Source organism: Loxodonta africana, chromosome 8, assembly GCF_030014295.1.
Source record: "Loxodonta africana isolate mLoxAfr1 chromosome 8, mLoxAfr1.hap2, whole genome shotgun sequence".
In the NCBI taxonomy this organism is placed as follows: Eukaryota; Metazoa; Chordata; class Mammalia; order Proboscidea; family Elephantidae; genus Loxodonta; species Loxodonta africana.
In genome coordinates this window covers 87,138,924-87,159,303 of record NC_087349.1, presented here as the reverse complement: position 1 = coordinate 87,159,303, position 20,380 = coordinate 87,138,924, and the positions used below count along the sequence as shown (strand labels likewise).

Genomic DNA, 20,380 nt, shown 5'->3' with positions numbered 1-20,380 from the left:
AAATATAAGTCATATTAAAAAAAATCTTTTTGATAAATATCTAGTTACTTCTACAATTATTTTCTTTTTCTAAAGAAAGCTTTATAAAAATATGACAGGGAAAAATAAGAGACTTGAACAAAAGCAAGAAAACCAGTGGGGGCTACAGTTCAGCTAAACCATATCTCAGCTTCAAGAAACCAGTTTTAAGAAGCCAGTGCTTAGATACCAAAACAAAAGGATAAAAGTTCCAATTTTGTATAACCATAGTGAAAAATTAAACCACATTTTCCAAAGTCCTTTATAAAAAAATTCTGATAATCTAAACACCCTGGATTTAGATCTAAGTCAGAAGAAATATATTCTGTTGTATAAAATAAGTGATCCAACAAACTAAGGTTGTTGTTTCCATGTTTAATGTGAAAACAATGATTTAATGATGTTTACGTGCCCAAGTAGTAGGCATTACGTAGTACCAATTCTGACAGCTATGTTACAGCATCGATAAATGACAATTGGTGGCGTAGTACATGCTTTTTTCAAAACTGCCATAAAACAGAAATATTGTGAAATCAAATACATATTGCAAAGAGGGTTTGGGTCATTCTTACAAGCCTGATGGCAAGCTTTCCGTGTTATCAAGATAATAAGAAATTGCTAAATCCACCCCCCCAATCCTCTGTATTCAAATAATCAGTCTCAGGTAATAGGATCCAAGATACATCAAATCAGAATATTTACAAAAGCTTAATAATATTTTAGACCAAACAAAAACAACAAGAAGGAGGAATTATGGAAATCATTCTTACTCTGAATTTAACTTTTGTCTGTTGGTTCTTACTTACAAGCATTTCAAAGACTTTTAGATAATAGTTAAACTCCTAGTTAAAATAAAATGCATTTTGTAGCAGCCTCTGCGACCCTCCAGTTAGGTCAGATAACATTTAATTAAAGCAACAAGTTATCCCAGTTCCATGAGAAAAACATCTTCCAGTTAGTTTCACAGAGATATTGTGAACCATTCAACAAGGAAGAAACTTGGATAGTTATCTCAAGAAAATGCTGCCTCATCTAAAATTTTGAAGTTCAAAGTGGTTTATCTAAGACACTTATCGTTAGGTCGCACATACACAAAAAAGACATTTTATTCAAATTATACCAATCCTCAGGTAGATGCATAAAAAGAAAAGACTTACAAATGAATTATTAATTCTGAAATTAGTAAGTTAACATCCTTTTCTAAATTACAGGACTATTTACTGGTAAAATTAAATTAATTTTTATAAAATCTTTCTTCTGACTTAAAGATAAGTAACAATTAACCACTACTGATACTGAACGTTACCTAGTGACAAGAAATTGCATATTTAGCCAGAAATAAATCATTAACCTGTAATTCTAATTACATAATGATAATGAAAACAAATGATTCATTTCCAGAAACCATTTGCTTAAGCTGATTTTGGACAATGAAAATGTATTTCTGAGTCTATATATTGTAAGTATAAGTGAAATTACTAGTACTATTTCTTTTCTTCTCTAAGATGTAAACAGTATTTTAACATGGTCCTATTTGTAAGATATATTTTTCATCTAAATGTGAACGAGAATACTGGAAAGGTTAAACACTCTTACTGTATTTCAACAAAACACCCAAAAGCAAAGTGTTTTCCCAGTGCAGGAGAGGTATCCACAAAATACCAACCACATGTCTGAGAGGGGCTGTGTGCTCTACACCGACACTCTTTCCATCGTGGTTAACGTACTTGCTTTCCAAATGGGTTTATGATAACACTGCCCCGTTGATAGAAGGAGGAACCCTCTATCTTGATTTTAAATGCTATGATCTTTTTTTTTTTTTAACTTATCTTTTAAAATTCAATAAAGCCAACTAGGTTTTTTTCCAAACATATAAAGCATTTCATTTGAGGGCCGGATCTTGCTTACCAATAATTTTTGCCCATAAAGGGTCAGTATGGCATTCACAGGCTTTTAGCTTTTTACAGCAGCTTAACCAAAATAAGGCAACATAAAAATGCCACTAATAAACAAGCCAACATCTTTAAGAATTTAAATACCTCATATCATGACAGTGAGCTTTAGGTAAGAATATATTATTAGCAAGCTTTCTTCTCTATGACTGGACAGAATTTGCTATGACTGGGATAGTAACATTAGAAGTGTTCTTCAGGACTCCTGGGGAGCAGTGGTGGTTTTACATCCCTGTGAACTGCTGTCATCACTACTGTGTCCAAGCCCAGAGGATGAACTGGAAAAGAAGAGAGGGGGAAAATAATAAAAAGAGGAAATTGGTTTTCACAACACACTCAAAGCCTGAGTAACAGAGGAGAACTTTAATTATCTCCAGTCACAAAGAGAGACAGGAAATTTGGACTTTTAATTAGCCATTTGGAGTGCAGTTGGATATTTTTTTAGCTAGATAATTTAAACGCGAATAATTCAAGTCTGACTAAATGAAAGTCACATAATCAGAATGCAGATAATTGAATTTCTACTGCATTCATTAATTCAGTGTGGAGGTGTGTGTGAAGACTATGATGAGCTGTCACAGCTCAATAAAATCTCAGTCAATTAATTTTTCCATTATCTTAGTATTACATCAACAAAAAAATGAAGTGTGTGTATATATCTATGCACGCATATGGGCACGATGTGTTACATAAATACGTATGTATTAAATCAAAATGCAAGGAAATACCTTTCTGAATCATAATCTATATCGTTTTCTCTTTTTCTTTCTTCCTCTTCTTCAGGGAAACGTCTGTTCATCAGGGCAAACTTGTGAATTGCTTCTTCCACAGAGTATTTAGTCTGCCCAGAAACGCACGCCTCGATGTCTTCCGAATTCAGGTGGCTCTGCAGGAAGAGGTGAAGCCTGCTGTCCGAAAGCAGAAGCGCGTTCTGTAGGACCCTGTGTGACGGAAAAAGGAAAAAATGACAGGGATGGACAGAAATAACAGGGTGGACAGTGATGGGTGGGAGAGAAAAACACAGTAGAAATATACCAGTGAAGTCATTTCTCTACTACGGCAAACTTCACATCATCACGGACTATGCCTATTAAAAGGATGAAAGCATATGTTAACTTTTATTCAATTATTTGGAAATTTAGGTGAGTGAAAACATGAAGCTAATAGTTAAGAACATCTGTTAAAAGAATAACTTCAAGGACATTTCTTCCATTTAACCATCTGTTATGACCATGTGGATTAATTACGGGACTATTTTGCTTATATAGTCATAGAAGTTTTTTCTACTTAAAAAAAATTTTTACTGCCAACGAGCATGTCAATTCAGTGATCTTTATTGGAGAGGCTGTCATAAAACTTCAAAACTCAGCTACCTGTGGTGCTAAGACTTTTTTTTTTTAAGCCAATACATTTCTCAGCATGTTTTACATTTTAAAACTTTATGAGTATGCTTATATATGTAAGTACATGTTTACAAGGGCTGAGTTGTGAGATGGCTTTTTTTAGTACCTAAGTTTGACTAGAAATTTCTCCAAAGTCTTCTCAGCTATGCTGTCAAAATGAGCAACCAAATAAAGTTGCTCCCAGCCCATCTTACTATATATATGTGTGTGTGTGTATATAGGAAACCCTGGTGGTGTAGTAGTTAAGAGTTTGGCTGCTAACCAAAATGTTGGCAGTCTGAATCCACCAGGAGTTTCTTGGAAACCCTATGGGGTGGTTCTACTCTGTCCATAGGGTTGCTGTGAGTTGTAATTGACTCATTTTTTTTCAACGGCAAAGGGTTTGGTTTACATATATATAGTAAATATGTATATTTAAAATATGATGATTTTGTGATAAGTACACACTAGGCTTCCCACATTCAAGATCAAAGTTTATAAACATTGTACAGATTTCAACTAGTGCGTCAGAACTACCTCATGTGGAAGATTAAAGAGTACCCTGTAACAAAATCTACACATGTTCAAATTCATGTTATCAGTGAATGTGCTTTTTTTCTGAAATGCCTATCTTAGAATAGGAAATCAAGTGAGAGTACACCCTTACATTTAAATAAAAACTGGTTTTATCTTTTTAGCAAAGGTTTGGATGTATGATAATCTAGTCTCTTTAATAGGCTATTAATGACACAACCCAAGATACTAAGACCAGATATACAGGACAAAACTAGAACACTGAAACCCAAGTATAATTCTGCTTAACTTGGGATTTTTCACAGAGAGAACGATGAAATACAGATCATGTATTTCAGACCAAATAAACCTTAGCTTATTTTTTGCATTTTAAAACAAATCATTAGAAAGGTACATTTCTTTCAGGCACTCGTATCAATGTACTTAAAATCCAAGGTTATTAGAATACCACATCCTTTTCTTCAAAATAAAATACAATTATTTCTTCAACTAAGCAAAGGTCAAAAATGCAGAGGACCCAAGCCAAAATCTAGCCGCCGTCCCTTTTGCTTCAAGAGGTTTTTACAAATGCAGTCTGAGAAAAGAGTCTCCATTGGCCTCCTAAAAGGAAAAGTAAAATGTTTGCACTTTTTTAAAGACAAAACCTCAAGCAAAGCAGCTAAATACATCCTGTCCCTCCATGTCCTCCATCCTGGGTTCTCCCAGAAGATGACCGTTTGTGTCACATGATAAAGATTAATTTACCAAGTACAAATAGTACAGTAGTAAATCCCTTTTACAACTCTTCAAGATTTATTTGCTGCATTTCCAAATGTTTACCACTCTTGTTTTAAACAGTTCAAATTAAGAGAAGAGTTATATAGCAACAACTCATTAATATTAACTTTCGTTCGCTGTGAAGTTTGAGCAGTGTTTCCTGTGTCCTTCCGACAGTGGTTTCCTGCCAGCCATCGGACAAGTAACTGTTCATGGGTTATACTGCTTTGTTTCTGCTGGAAATGTGTTTTATTTCCTTTATAAAATAATGGGTAATCTTTAAAATTGATTTTAGATGGTTTGAGGCATTACACCACAAAAGTAATGAGCACTAATGCCAATGATATTGGACACAAATTCATTTTAGCTTTATTTCATGTCTAAAGCAATTCTACTGAGCCTTGAACTGCTTACGTGCTGTTATTAACTTGCTAGTAACCTAACACATGGGTACGGCAAACAAAAGTGATCAGAGTCCAGGTTGATCGGGACCTCAAGGCTACTGTCCTTTTTCCTGAGCTATAATTCAATTTCCAATTTTACTGTACATTAGACTCATTATTTCCCAGGGCTTTCTTTTCTGCTCAATACTGCCATCTGGAGGACATACAGGTGAAGAGAGGGAGCCAAGTCCACCCAGCTCACAATTCAGACAAGAGAGGGAGATGGTCGGTGAAGGGAACATCTGAACACCCACACTGACCCAGGGTTCAAAAGCAGTGCGCCTGCACTCTGACAGGGATCACAACAGAGCGTCCCGGACAGCACAGGAGAAAAATGTACAACATAATTCAAATTCATGAAAAGAGATCAGACTCAGACTGGTCTGATAGAGACTGGAGGAACCCCTGAGATTACGGCCCCCAGACACTCTGCTAACTCAGAACTGAAACCACTCCTGAAGCCCACTTTTCAGACAAAGATTAGACAGGCCTATGAAATGAACAATAATAGATGTGAGGGACATGCTTCTTAGTTCAATCATGTATACGGGACCAAGTGGGCAACTCCTGCCCAAAAGCCAGAGGAGAAGGCAGGACGCGACAGGAACTGGACAAATGGACACAGGAAATCCGGGGTGGAAAGGAGAGTGTGGTGTCACATTGTGGGGATTGCAACCGGTGTCACAAAACAATATGTGAATAAATTTCTGAATGAGAAATTGAGCTATAAGCTTTTACCTAAAGCACAATTAAAAAAAAAAAACCCGCGTCTGCTCAGCACCTGTTTGCTGTCTTCAATCTCCTCTGTCTTTTCGGCTACATTTATGCCACCATATTCCGTGGATATCAGTCTTAAATAAGCAAAAATAAGTTCTTAAAATGTACTTGTGCTTTTTATTCTGTGGTCATTTCATTTCAAAATTTAAAATGCAAAATTTTGAGAGTGCGTTCCCATTTGGTTTATATACGTCAGAGTGTGGTGACTACCAGCATAATAATATTAAGTCTTTTTTTTTTCTCTTAGTCACATTTGTGCCACTTTTTCCACAAACAAATCTAATACCAGAAAATCAACTTCAAACTTAATAGAAAGAGTATTCTATAAAACAGTCAATAAAATGTTATTTTTAAAGCCTCCATAAAACCAAATGTATATGATTTTTAAGCCTTTAAAAAGGGAATGAAAAATAGCCTCTAGAGTTTTAAAGGAATTTCTGAAAAGGTATTTATATTTCTTTCCCTATAAAAACCTTAAACTAAACAAAACAAAATCTGTTTTTCCCCTGAACTGCTGAAAATCTGGTTTTCCTCAACATGATTTTATTAGGTATATTATATATTGGCTTAGTTCAGAAAAACGTATAGCTATGCAAAATCACTTAATCCTAACTGAGGATGTCCTGTGTCTCCTGAACCCAATATAATGATATATATGCACATGTGTGTAATGTGTAGAAGACTGGCAGATGGATGCAGATAAAAGTTTTCCAACTCAGCCTGTTTACCTTTTACCGTGAGAAAAAAAAAATAAACCTACAAATATTCACTGAAGACATTCATGGTCTGTGCTGTGGTGCCCTCTATTGAACACAAAGACATTTAAAAATATATAAATACATATATGTACACACATATATAAAAACCATATATTCATACATATACGTATATACATGTATACGTGTGTGTGCGTGTATACATATATACACATATACACACACACACACACATAAAGCCCTCTGCCGTCAAGTTGATTCCGACTTATAGCAACCCCATAAGACAGAGCAGAACTGCCCCGTGGGGTTTCCAAGGCTGTAAATCTTTATGGAAGCAGATTGCCACATCCTTCTCCAGAGGAGTGGCTGGTGGATTCGAACTAACAACCTTTCAGTTAGCAGCTGAGTACTTTAATCACTGTGCCACCAGGGCTCATATAAACAAACAAAAAAACACCTGTTGCTGTTGAGTCGGTTCCTACTCATAGCGACCCCATAGAACAAAGCAGAACTGCCCCACAGGGTTTCCAAGAAGTGGCTGGTGGATTTAAACTGCCGACCTTTTTGGTTGGCAGCCGAGGTCTTAACCACTGTGCCACCGGGCTCCTTAAGAGTTCTGCTACTTATAAATTTGCCAGTTTATTTATAATGTAGTACCTCCACCTTTTCTATTATTTCCTTATTTATAAAATTGAGATAATAATACCCAACTCCCAAGATTGTTATAAGTACTGAGATTAAACATGTAAAATGCCAAGCTGGTAGCAAGCGTTCAATAAATGGCATAAATTATTCTTACTTGGCACTTAGTCAAAGAAACAATTTTCTAATTCTTCTATGAAGAACTGCCTGGATATGTACTTTGTTATTAAGTATGTATTATTAAACAAATGACTTTAAAATGAAAACACATTTGCATATTTATATTATACACACACACATATGCACAGAGACAGCAGTACTTTGGTTTCAAAGGGTTTGACCATATAGTGCTTTTGGTTTACAACTTCAAAACTTACATAAAAATCAAATTTTAAACATGCATGCTAGACCCCTATAACTCAAGCATATTTCCTCTTCTAACATCATGGTAGCTTCCGTTGCATGTTCCCAAGTGCTCTACAAACAAGCAAGATGAGGCTGTTGATGAGGTGACCCTACTTAATGCGCAGCCAATTGGACTTCAGGGACGGCAGGCAGAGGTCAGCACCACAGCGCCCCAGTTGCAGATCACATCCAGTTTCTCAAGATGAAATGGGGAGGGGGGCGCGGTGGCGGCAGTGGGGAACACCAGGGGCAGAGGCATGGAACTGGACAAAGAATAGGAGAGCTATGCACCAGGTTCTGAAGGGCACAGGAAGGAGGGGAGAACCAGGAGGGGCGCAGTGTTCAGGTCGGGTCTGAATCCAAGCATGTAGTATTAGACTCCTTGTTTCCTTCATATTCAAACCACATAGAAAAACCAGCTTTCATTTTTTTATATAAAACTCATTAGCTTGGAGACAAATGGTCACATAACACAGTGGAACAAATAACATCACAAGAGAACCCAGTGTCCCATGATTTGGCCTCCAGAGGATAAATTAGAAACCAATTGTAATCATAAAAAAAAAAAAAAATTTTTTTTGCTATCTAATCAATTCCAACTCATGGCGACCGCATGTGTTTCAGAGTAGAGCTGTGCTCCATAGGGTTTTGAATGGCTATAAACCTATGGAAAAAAGTCGCTGGGTGAGACAAATGGTTTGCTCTTAGCTACTAACGTAAAAGTTGGTGATTCAAACCTACCCAGCAGCACCATGGGAGAAAGGCCTGGCAATCTGCTTCCATAAAGATTACAGCAAAGAAACCAAACAGAGCAGTGCTACTCTGTAACACATGGGGTTGCCACTGAGTCAGTATTAACCCAAGCCTTTCTTCTATGGAGCAGTTAGCAGTGGTTTTCGCTACCAGTAACCCCAGTACTAGGATGGAAGCTTCAAGAGGACAAGGATTTGTGTCTTATAGTCCCCAAACCTTGCCCAGAGCAATCACTTAATAAATATTGGTTGAATGAATGACAACTGCATGGCTTTCAGAGTCCTTTCTGAGCTATCATTTAAACAACACAGTGACCCAGTGAGGTTGGCAGTGCACGTGTTACATGATCCTATTCTTTATAAAAAACCAAGGTCCAGCGGAATTAAGTGATTTTTTCCATGGTCATGTAGCTAGAAAAAAATCAGGAGCCAAGATTCATGGGGGACCTGGAAGGCCATTTTCTACTATGACATTTGCATCAGATACAACCAGCAAGTAGCTGAAATGTATCGTGGGCAAAAACAACCTAGTACAACATAACCCGACTGCAGCTGAGACACACTGGGCCATTAATTTTGGTAGATCAGCTGTGGAAGAAAGGGTTGTGTTCAAAACAATGAAGTGATTCCTGGTCAAAAACACATGGCCTGCACTTTACTAGCAACATAAACACAGAGACACATGCTGTCCTCTGACCTCAACTAAGGAGACTTTTACTCTACAAAAGACAAGCAGCTCCCCAATGCTGACAGGGACTGCAGGATTCGGCCGCCCCCTGCCCAGTCCTCACTGGTGATGGCCAGTCTGCAGCATCCCTGGGGAAGCACCTGGAGTGAGGGGCCGCTCTGCAAACCTGAGCTGCAGAGACATTTTAAGGGAGAGGCCATCAGCCACCTGGACCTCATGCAGACAACAATTAAAATTAGAGCTGTCCCCAAAGGGAAGGGCAGAAACAACCTGACCGGATCTTTGTTCTGTCATGCCTGTGATACCCAAAAGAATCCAAGCCAAACCAAACCCGCTGCCGTCGAGTCGATTCCGACTCACAGCGACCCTATAAGACAGAGTAGAACTGCCCCATAGAGTTTCCAAGGAGCGCCTGGCGGATTTGAAAAGCCGACCTCTTGGTTAGCGGCCGTAGCACTTAAGCACTACCCAACCAGGGTTTCCACCCAAAAGAATACCGCTGCCATATTTTCCGAGGACTGGCTCAGCCACTGTTTCACTGTAATCGGTTCTTCTGGTCGCTTCTCCTCTTTTTTGTTCTTCTGCCTTCTTTTCCTTTCCCCATCCTCCCACAATTTATAATCTTGGATTATTTCTGTACGTCTCCATGACCCCTTCAAAGGAAAGGCACTATGTCAATCTAATAGCAATAAATATTAATATTCATGTGCATACTTAATATCCAAGTCCTTTCTGAGTGAGCCATATGGGGAGAAGGCAGTGTATTATTTCAGGCTAGCTCCAAGGTACAATTTCGTGAACTCAAAGGAGATTACTTCAGATTCTGAAAAACAAAGAGGGTTCAGGAGACTGGGGCCTGTCACCAACTAGCAGTGACTCAGCCCACTTCCTCATCTATAAAATAGAATGTTAGAAAAATTAGCTGAAAACGGTTCCATTTCTAAGTGTATTAAAATACTTCTAACAGCCAACACTTAGTGCACATTATATGCCAGGCACTGTTGTGAGTGACTTACATACATTCACTCATTTAATCTTCTCAACAACCTAATGAAGTTGGTACTATTATTAACTCCATTTTACAGACAAGAGAAATACAGGCACAGAGGAGGTAAAGGACTTGCCCAAAACCCCAGCAAGTAAGTGGCAGAGCCAGGATTTGAACCCAGGCAGTCTGGCCTCAGAGTCTGCATGGAAACCACGGTGATGTACTACTTCCCATGGGATAGGTATTCTAGAATTCCAAAGAGTGGAATAAAAGGGAGATGATAGCAGTTATGAATTCAAATAGCTTTAACTGCAGTAGCCACCATCACAGAATACTCCAGAGTTAATAACCCACCGAGAAGACTATTCGAATGCCAGTAACTACTCCCTTATAAGCACTCCCTACAAACAGTAGAGTTAAACCATTAACTTAGAGCAGCCCACTGTAGAGCTGATTTTGGTCTGTCAATGGTAAACGTTGTAAATAAAGACCATATCTAAGAAGTGCCTTTCTAACTAGGCACATTTGTTTCCCGGCAAATTTCACTTTTGTCAGATAAACTCCCAAGTAATTTGGAACTGTTTTACAACTTATGGGACTGTATATTTATTATGTGACTCAATACATTGCTTTCTTTCTGGGCTTGGTCCTAGATATGTGCCATATGATATAAGCCACAAGATGGTGCTCTAATATAGGAAATGAACTGAGTGTCTCCCTAGAGCAATTATTAGCAATGCAAACACAGTAACAGTCTCCCCCACGTGATCATGACACCAAAATCTTGCAGAGTGCTTTGTTCACATCTGTGACCCGACCACAAGAATTTCGGTACACTTACTTTCTGAGGAAATCTTCCAAACCCTGGCGACGCTGATCTACATGTTGGCGATTGTTCATGTTGAAAAATAGGTTTTTAGATGGAAGCTCTGGCAGTTGCCTTTATAAGAAAGAGGAAAAAAAAATTTTTTTTTTACTGATCAAATCAGGGCGGTTTGGTTACAGTGAGGCAAATTATGCTTGATAATAATTATCGGACAACTATTACTAAAGGTACGAGGATATCAATTAAGGAGAAGCCTATCTTTTAACATTTCTGAAGCCCTTCACAGTCCGCGTCCATAAAAGCTGGTGGACTTCAAATGATCAATTTTAAATTCAGATGCGGTAACCACAACACTAACTAAAGCTATATACTGTAATCAGGAAGAAAGCCTACAAAGCCCTTCACGCCTTATCTTAATGCGTACGAATTTTTCGTTATTGAATATAATGATGTCTCCACAATACACCTTTTAAGTCACTTACACCAGCAATGCATTGCTTTGGAGCCTCTGCCTCAGCCACACAAATTCTCTGTATCTTCTCCGAACACAGGATGTTTTCATTGTAAAACACATGCTATTGGTCTGTTGAGAGAAATAGAAAAATAAATACCAGCCTCATCTGAGGGAAAAATGCTTTTCTTATATCTACAGTACGCTATATTAAAAAAAAAAAAAAAGTTGCCGTGGAGTTGACCCCACGTGGCTCAGAGGAGAACTGTGCTCTGTAGGGTTTTCAATAGCTATTTTTTTAGAAGTAGATTACCAGGACTTTCTTCCAAGGCACCTCTGGGTGGACTCAAACTGCCAACCTGCCAACCTTGGGGTTAGCAGGGGAGCATGTTAACCATTTGTGCTATCCAGGGACTCCTATAACTTACTATATGCTTCAATATTCATTTTAAATAGGAGTTAAACAACCAAAAGTGTATTTACATTCATTCCAGTACTCTCAAATCTTGCATTTAACCCACCCATACGACCGTCCTGAAGACAGCTGGGATGACATCCATGAGCAGGTGGTATCCTGGGGTGAGTTCTAATCTGGCCACTGCCTAAACCGTGGAACAGCTTCCTGCTTACCTAGCTTAGCACTTGCTTTCAAGAACAGGTTGTCAAAAACAAATTCTAGAGTATTAATGACTGATGAGAGCTCAGAGTCATTTGAGGATAAGGGACACCTTCTCATGGTCCTTGACATGACATCACAGAAGCGTCCCCTCCGGATTATCACAGAAATCCTGAAGTTAAGAAAGGAACATTTCTCTTCTCTACTAGACATGTCGGGAGTATGGTCCAAGTTAGAAGCCTGTGGTGCCCCGGAAGGAAGGTCGGCCTGGAGGAAAGCAGCCCCTAATTACAGCCCAGGCTCTGCTACAGGGCAAGTCGCTGAAGTCCCCTTTCCTGAGTGGTAAAATGGGAATAAAATAGGACATACCTATTTCATAGAGTGATTGTGAGGACTGATAATAAGCACCTGATAAATGTTGTCCGTTAATGTCATTAGTTACAAAATGCTGGTTTCCTTCCAGCTGCCCTAAGGCAGACTTGTAAAAAGCCACCTACAGAGTCCTTGTCCTAAGCTAAACCACAGTGTTTCTCCTTTGGGTAAACATAAGACTGACAAATATGTGTGCTTCTCCTCTGGCTAAAACACAAGACTGGCAAATATTTGTCTACTTGTTTAAAAAAGTATCTCTATTCTCTATATTTATTTCAAAATTCTATTTCACAATCTTTACGCTGCTGAATGAGAAACAATTTTTGTGTGTGTGTCCCTACATTTGTATGATTTCAAAATTGTTATTATTCTACTGGCAGTTGTTTTCTCCTTGGAAATCTAAGCAATTATGTGCATTAATTCTCTAGCTGTTCACATAAAAATGTATAGTGCAGTTCCTTATATTCTGGGTATAAAGTTCAGAAAAGCTCAGGATGCAGTGAGGTTGACAGACTTGTCCCAAAGTAGCCATTAGTCCAAATCCCATTATCTTGGGTGATACGGCAGCAAAGCATACAGGATGGAGCTTGCTGCACAACAACAGTCTGTGGGTGGGGTCCAAAGCACACCAGAGCCTCCCTCTAATGTGTTCCTTGGGGACTGAGCCGGCAGGCTGTGTTACACCAGAATTAGTGCCCTAACAAGGCTGGGGAGGGTCTCCTCTCAGCTGTCTCTCCCCAAAGAATACCAGGCCAGTGCAGGGACTCCTGTTTCCTCGGTTACTCCCTTTAATTCTCTGTTTAGAATCACCGTGAATGTCAGTAACTGGAGATCCACCTGGCACCTACCTATATCAGCGTCTGTAAATCTTTCATTTGCAGAACAAGTTCAGAACAGTTATATATGATAGGCTATCTGGCTTTAGTTTAAAATTCCAAGTAATTGTTAAGATTTCTGAATTGCCTGATATCATTTCCCTTGAGGTTAACTTAAAACAGGTTAAACACCAGCGTCTCTATCTTCACAGCTCCATGGGTATAATCCAGGAGAGGCAGGCTAGACCTGTCCAGCCCAGCCACCTACTTTTCATCATACAACGACAAGCAGAAGGCTCTTCCAGGGCAGAGTATACAGAAATCGCTAACTGATTAAGTTCCTCTAAATTTATTTGCTTGTTTCTGCTACCCATCAAGCCAAGATTTATTCACTGTCATTTATTCATTGTCAATTTATTAGCATTTCAGACAAACACCAGAACACCATCAAACAATATGCGCTGAACCAATCATTTTTGGCTTGAGATGAAGATTTCTGAATGCACTTCATGCCATTTATATAGTAGAAAAGAATCTATACTTTCATTAACTCCCTTAAAAATAATTAAATTTCATGCCTACCATAAAGTATATGATAAAGGCTGACATTTTTTTTTAAAGAAAGTTAAGAGGTAATTTAAAATTTTCATTTTAAATATGCATTTAAAATGCTTATTTTTATGTACTCATGTTATACCTTTCCACACAGAATGCATCTTGGTGTGAGTTTATAAGTAAAACCAAAACCAAATCAAAATACACAGCATACTCTAGCAATGGTCAACAACACAAGCAACAAAAAAGCAGCTCTGAGATTCTACTTTGCTTATTTTCTCAGTTGGGGAACCTTGAAAGAAAAAAGAAAAAAAAAAAAAAAAGGGAAGGAGGAAATAAATAAAAATTTTATGGCTGGTGTCCAATATACCCATTTAGCTACTTACAATGGGAAGATTAATTAAATGATGGCTAAAATCTTACTTCACTTGTGTTATCTGGCCACAGATACAATCTGAGCCAGTTCCTTTGGACTAAAGAAGTCTAGACTAAATCAGATGGAAAAAATGACTATTACCAAGATCAGGGGCTGATAAGTTATGGTGGACCAAATCTGGCCTGCCACCTGTCTTTGCAAATAAAGTTTTATTGGAACATAATCATGCTCATTCATTTACACATTGTCTGTGATTGCTTTCACCCTGTATCAGAAAACTGAGTAGTAGTTGCAACAGAGACTATATGGCCTGCAAAGCTGAAAATATTTATTATATGGCCATTTACAGAAAAAGCTTTCTGACTCCTGTTCACAATGGTCACAGAAGGTCACGTACCACACAACATTGTTCAAGAGATTATGATAGAGTATCAGTTCCAAATAAAATACATCATTTCTAATTATTTGCTTATAAAGTTAATTACTCAGAATCTAAAAAAAAAAATGGCAAATTAATTGTGCATATTTGTTTCCTACTTTCTGATTATACACATCTTTTTTTTTTTTTTTTCCAGAGACCTTTACATCCTCTCAAAACTAAAGATTTATCAGGCAACATTATTCAGAAATATGCTATAACAAATTCAAAAGAAATACCGTTAATGAGCTATCCTCTTTAACCAGGAATCTTAGTTGTGTTAGCATCTTCCTACATGAAAGCAATAAACCTTAAACTCTTAACAACAGTAATAAGGAATTCAAAAAGGAATTTTTAAACTTTAGGAACCATCTTACTACTTCATTTAAGATATAAGCATTAGTTGTAATCACTGAAATTCAGTTCTTTGAACTAAGAGAACTTTTATAAATTTCAAGTACATCATAAGTCTCATAAAATGTATGCTACAAAAAATTACTATGATTTCTATTGACTATTGACTGTATACTTACATGAATACATATCTCATAGTCAATATAAGAATGCCAAAAGTCCTCCTTCTGAATCCTAGGGTCTCGAACCCAGACACTTACAAATTCCTGTAAGGGCATCATAAACAAAGAAAATGTTTCAGAATTTCAAGAAGGCCCAGAAGGAGCGAAGAGGAATGACTGTACTAGAACAGACCTGAAGCTTTAACCAATGTGGTTGTAATCCTTTAAAAAAAAAAAACAAGAAGTGAAGTTAATGAATCAGACACCACAGGCGAGTCCAAAAAGCTTTTTTTTTTTTTTTTTGCCACAGTAGAATTTATAAATTAAGGCAAAATTGGGCTGGGGCACTTTTGGATAGCTTTACATAAGGTTATTTGTAGACAAATAAGAAAGTCTACTCAAACACTGATTTTTAATTTTTAATCATGAAAAATAGGTTCATATTTTTCTCAAATTTTAAAAGCTGTCATTTCTTACTTTCTTCATCTCTCTAAATTAAAACTCTAGGCCCTGGCCCTGCCTGATAAATCACTCCTAGAACTCAAGAAATGGGAGCAAAGGGCATGCGAAAAGTAAGCAATGAGAATTGAAACTGACTTTGTGTATGCAATCCAGCCTCACAAGAATGGGTAGTAATAACTTATTAACAGAAATGTGCACACCTTCTTTTACGTCCCAGTATACTAAGTCATTTCATCTTCATAATAACCTTCTGTTACAGGCAAAAGAGATGGTAAAACAAAAAAACCATATACAGTGGATAATTTTGTCCTTTGTTAAAATAGTAAAATTAGGAATATGGAGTAAAACTTAAAACAATATTTTTCAAAAAACGGTCTTTACTAAATTAGATAGGTTGGGTTAAAAGATACAAAAGCATGGACAGCCAAAGAAATACTCTATTTGTCAGGATAAATGTTTCAAAATTTTAATTTTAAAATGTAGTAAAAATGTTAAGATGATCATAAAAGTTACTAATTGAATTTAATTTTGAATATTTTAACTTTTTGTGAAGATTGGGGCTTAGAGGTTAAAATTTTAGGCATCTCACACTGCTTCACTTTGGCAAAGTTGAGAATCAGGCTGTAAACACTTCAGAGCAGAAGAGGAAAAAAGAAAGATCATGGGGTTTTCTGGATATTGTGGCTCCATTTTGTTTAAAAAAAATAATAATTAGTAGAGAGGATTAAAAAAAAAGCCCACACTTCGTTCTTGCATTTGAGACATCTGCCCCGCTGCCCGTCCTCAGTATATAGGGATTGTGAGCCAATGTCCTAATACACTGTACTGGACGATCTTTTCACTGTGTAATTTTAAAATCATTTAGGAGACAGAGAGAATAAGAACAAAATAACCATACAGCGATGTGGCAAACATTCTGGTCATTATTCCTTAAAAACACATTCTAAATCATAAGAGGGACTATAAAACAATTGTTAAAACAAAATGGCTGTAATACCTCCACATAACTTAAAGGGTGATTGTGTTGGGGATAAAGCAGATCCTGCCAGGGGTGGAAACAGGAACAGTAGGTAACCCTGCTCTCACTCTGTACGCTTTTCACCTCCGCCTCTTGGCAAGCTGTGTCTCTGTAGGTGTGTATTTTAAATGCAAATTCCTGTGGTATTTTTCACAATTCAGTTCTTAGAATGAATGAAACAACCAATTCATCAACCAATGAACAGAAGGACAAGTAGGTTAGGAAAAAGGGAGAAAACCAGGAGTCCAGGGTAGGCCATGTGCTCCCACATATACTCAGGGCTACATTCTGACTTTCGTAGGCCCTGAGCACTTTTTCCGTCATGGGCCCGTTCTGCCACAAAAAGAAAAAAAAATCTATTAAAATAATATTTTATGACTGCATTGGTATAAAAATAAATATACTAATGTTGTTGGCTGCCATCACGTCAGCCCCCAACTCATGCCGAATCCGTGTACAGTGGAACAAAACATTACCCAGTCTTGCACCATTCCCATGGTTGGTTGTGGATTGGACCATTGTGATCCATAGGGTTTTCACTGGCCAATTATTGGAAGTAGACTGCCAGGACTTTCTTCCGAGTGCATTTCAGTCTGGAAGCTCCACTGAAACCTGCTCAGCATCACAGCAACATGCAGCCTCAAGTGACGGACAAGCGGTGGCCATGCATGAGGTGCGTGGTCCAGGAATCAGACCTGGACCTCTCCCAGGGAAGGCGAGAATTCTACCACTGGCCCACCACTGCCCCTGATATATTAATAGTGTATACTAAAACATTTCCTTTGACCTGAAAGTTTATTTTTTTTCTTCTGATTTTAAGAAATTGTTTTCCTGGGCTCCTAGAAGTACAATGGGCCCTGGGCACTGTGCCTACTGTGCTTACTGGAGAAGTCAAGCCCTGCCTACAAGCTGAGCAAGGACAGAACATTGACATCAACTGACGAGGACACCCTACCCCCCCGCCCCTTAAGCCAAACTACTGGGCAAGGCATCTACTCATCAGGTCACATGTAAGCCACACTCCCTCAGAGGGTGTTGGTAGCTCTACTTTCCACTGGAGAGGCTGAAGTTCTTGAATACACCCAAAAGGAGATAAAATATTTCCAACAGCTCAGTGTTCCACATGAACAGTAGAGGGTGTGCAGTTGTTACTGAAATAGTGGGCCTTTACCCAGATTAAACAAAAATGAAAAGACAAGGAAAGACATTTGTACATTTTTTACAAAGTTATACTTAAAAAAAAAATGTTTCTGAACTAAAATTATAAATTCACAGTTACTACAGTGCCACATACCCTCTGACCACTCGCTATATTATTAATTGATGACGGTAGTAATGACAAATAGTTCTAAAAACAATCTGGGCTTTTTTCCCCCTATTTGCTAGCTATTGCCAAATCGTTAACATACAGACTTTGAGCAATCAGTCCCTTTTCATGGAAAGAGCACTGAATTTATGGTCACAAGACTAGGGGCAAATCCTGGCTCACCCACTTCCTTAAATATGAACTTACTCACTGAGCCTCATTTTGCTCGTTAAGAAATGAAAATAATGCCTGCGCAACCTTTCGGAGCTGTTTGTTAACCAGTTGAACTAGTTGCCTCATGTGTATCACATGCTCCATAGGATTTTCAATGGTTAACTTTTCAGAAGTAGATTGCCAGGCCTTTCTTCTGAGGCACCTATGGGTGGACTCAAACCTCCAACCTCTCAGGTAGCAGCTAAGCACTCTAACTGTTGTACCACCAGGGACTCAGCTGTTTGTTAGGAGGATCAAACTATAAAATACACATGTAAGCACTAGGAAAATTTTTATAAAGTGCTATATGAGTGTAAAATAGTGTTATATAGAAAGGAAAAAGCTTATGAAGCCAAAGCATTGAAGTCTTCCCACAGACACTGGCAATAATCAGTTAAGAGAAGCTAAACCAACTGTATACCTTTATTAAAGTATAAATTGCTAATTTAAGAACCCAACAGCAAACACTCTAACACTGTAGTTTTGCAGGGAAAAGCAGAGTGACCTAAAGTGCTTGCTCAGAGCAGGCACTTCATAATATCTGTAGAAGGAATGGGCAGCATAATACCAAATTAAGGCAAAGAATCTATTTTCCTCATCTCAATGGGTTAGAATTCTTGAAGCCTACCATTATTATTGCTCCTGAACTCTAATCATTATCTAGGGAAGGATACGTTGAATACATATTCTAAAACCATGCTGGTAAGAAAATGTCTTCTAAGAACACAGCAATGCATTTTAAATGCCACACTGAAAACTAACTGCTGTGCTAAGACTTCAAATATGTTTTCCCATCCTGAAAACCTTTGTTAACTTGGTTGGAGTGCTGAATATCACAATTCTTTTGTGACTGGCAAACTCTTCTGCTTTCTCCATTCCCTTAAGCATTGCTATGACCCCAAGAGTCATCCCCAGATGCTGATCTTCACACCTTGTTGAAATTCCAGGGTGACATCATCCAAACACATGGTTTTAACTACCCCATGTGAGCTGAGGTGGTTGTTGAAACCATCAACTGCCTCTCCATCCCAGCTCAGACATCTCTCCCACATCTGGCTTCTTGCTTCGACAGCCCCACTCGGAAGACCCACAAGCACTCAGAGTGGAGTCCACGGCCCTCTCTCCACATCACACTGCTCATCTCAGTGACAGACATCCACAATAACCCTAATAACCCAGCTACAGCCCAGTTACCCTGGTCGCTCCTCTCTTTGATTCGCCCCCCAAATCCACCCTGATCAAGACCTTCAGATTCACCCTCCTTTGAACCACCTGCAACTCTATTTCCTCTGCCACTGCCTTGGTTCAAGGACCTCTCGCTCAGCATCAATGCAAGAGCTGCTAATTGATCCTCAGGCCCTTATCCAATTCATCCCTGTGCACTACGACAAGAATGGCTTCGAAGCACACACCTGAGGATGTCACTTCCCTGCTGATAATCCTTCAGAGCCTCCCCCCATAATCTTCATGAGCAAGTTCAAACTCCTTAAGTAGCACACATAACCTTCCATGAGTCTTACTCCACCTTGCTCCAAAATCCAAGCTCAGGTCCCCAGATACAACATGCTGTTCCCTCTGCCTAGACTGCTGTCCCCACTCCACCTCCTGCTTTTTTTCCTTTTCTTTCTTTTTTGTTTTTTGCTAACTTTAATTCATTTTTGAAAATTCAACTTGGTCACTGTTCCCTCTGGAAATCCTTCTAAGATTCACCCAGTCTGATTTATTGGACCCTCTGCTCAGCCCCTCATGCTTTGAGTCATGCCTTGGTCAAGTCCCTACTCACCATGCTGTACTGTGCTGCAGTTACCTGTAGGCCTCCTCTACCAGGCGCTAAGCTCCTTTAGGGCAAGGCTGTCTTGTGAGACTTGATTGCCTAGCACATCCAATGCACCCCATTAATATCACTAAATGAATAAATGCAGGCATGAATGAATGATTTCAGGGGAAAAAAGATCAAACTTTTATTGAAATTAAAACCTCATCCAGTTGGGTTCTTGGACTCTATGAATTAATTATAAGTTTTTTTTTTTAGCAGCTGGCGTAAAGTTTATCTTAACAAACCCATTCCTCTAAGGGTGTGCCAATTAACAGCATAAGGCTACAAGAGCAATGTTTAAGATCTATGAGAACAAACTGTTTCCAAGCACCCTAAAGGACTTCAGAAGCACCTATTTACATAGAAATAATCGAAAATCACTCTGATAGCATCGGTAACTTAGTGATGTTAAGGTCCCTTAAGGCATGTGCCAGACAACAATTTGTTAGCCTACTTGGAGTTAAAATATGTACTTGAAAGTAATAAAAGTACATTTATTTTAAAATATTCTATAATTCTGAGGGGTCTCCCTTCCCCCACCCTGCAATTAGTAGGAATTAGTGAAGTT

The 20,380-nt window shown here is 38.4% G+C and overlaps 1 protein-coding gene across 6 annotated transcripts in view; it reads right to left on the bottom strand.

The window, feature by feature from the left end:
- Positions 1-378: 378 nt before the first annotated feature.
- SNX10 (sorting nexin 10) overlaps positions 379-20,380 on the bottom strand; it is a 103,830-nt gene continuing 83,828 nt past the window's right edge. For all 6 annotated transcript variants that reach the window (XM_023544332.2, XM_003407065.4, XM_064290099.1 and 3 more), the window contains 5 exons: positions 15,016-15,102; positions 11,362-11,462; positions 10,895-10,993; positions 2,699-2,911; positions 379-2,248 (listed from right to left, as the gene is read on the bottom strand). In XM_023544332.2, the coding sequence (XP_023400100.1) occupies positions 2,167-2,248; positions 2,699-2,911; positions 10,895-10,993; positions 11,362-11,462; positions 15,016-15,102 (582 nt within the window). In that variant the 3' untranslated portion in view covers positions 379-2,166. The remainder of the gene's footprint in view (positions 2,249-2,698; positions 2,912-10,894; positions 10,994-11,361; positions 11,463-15,015; positions 15,103-20,380) is intronic.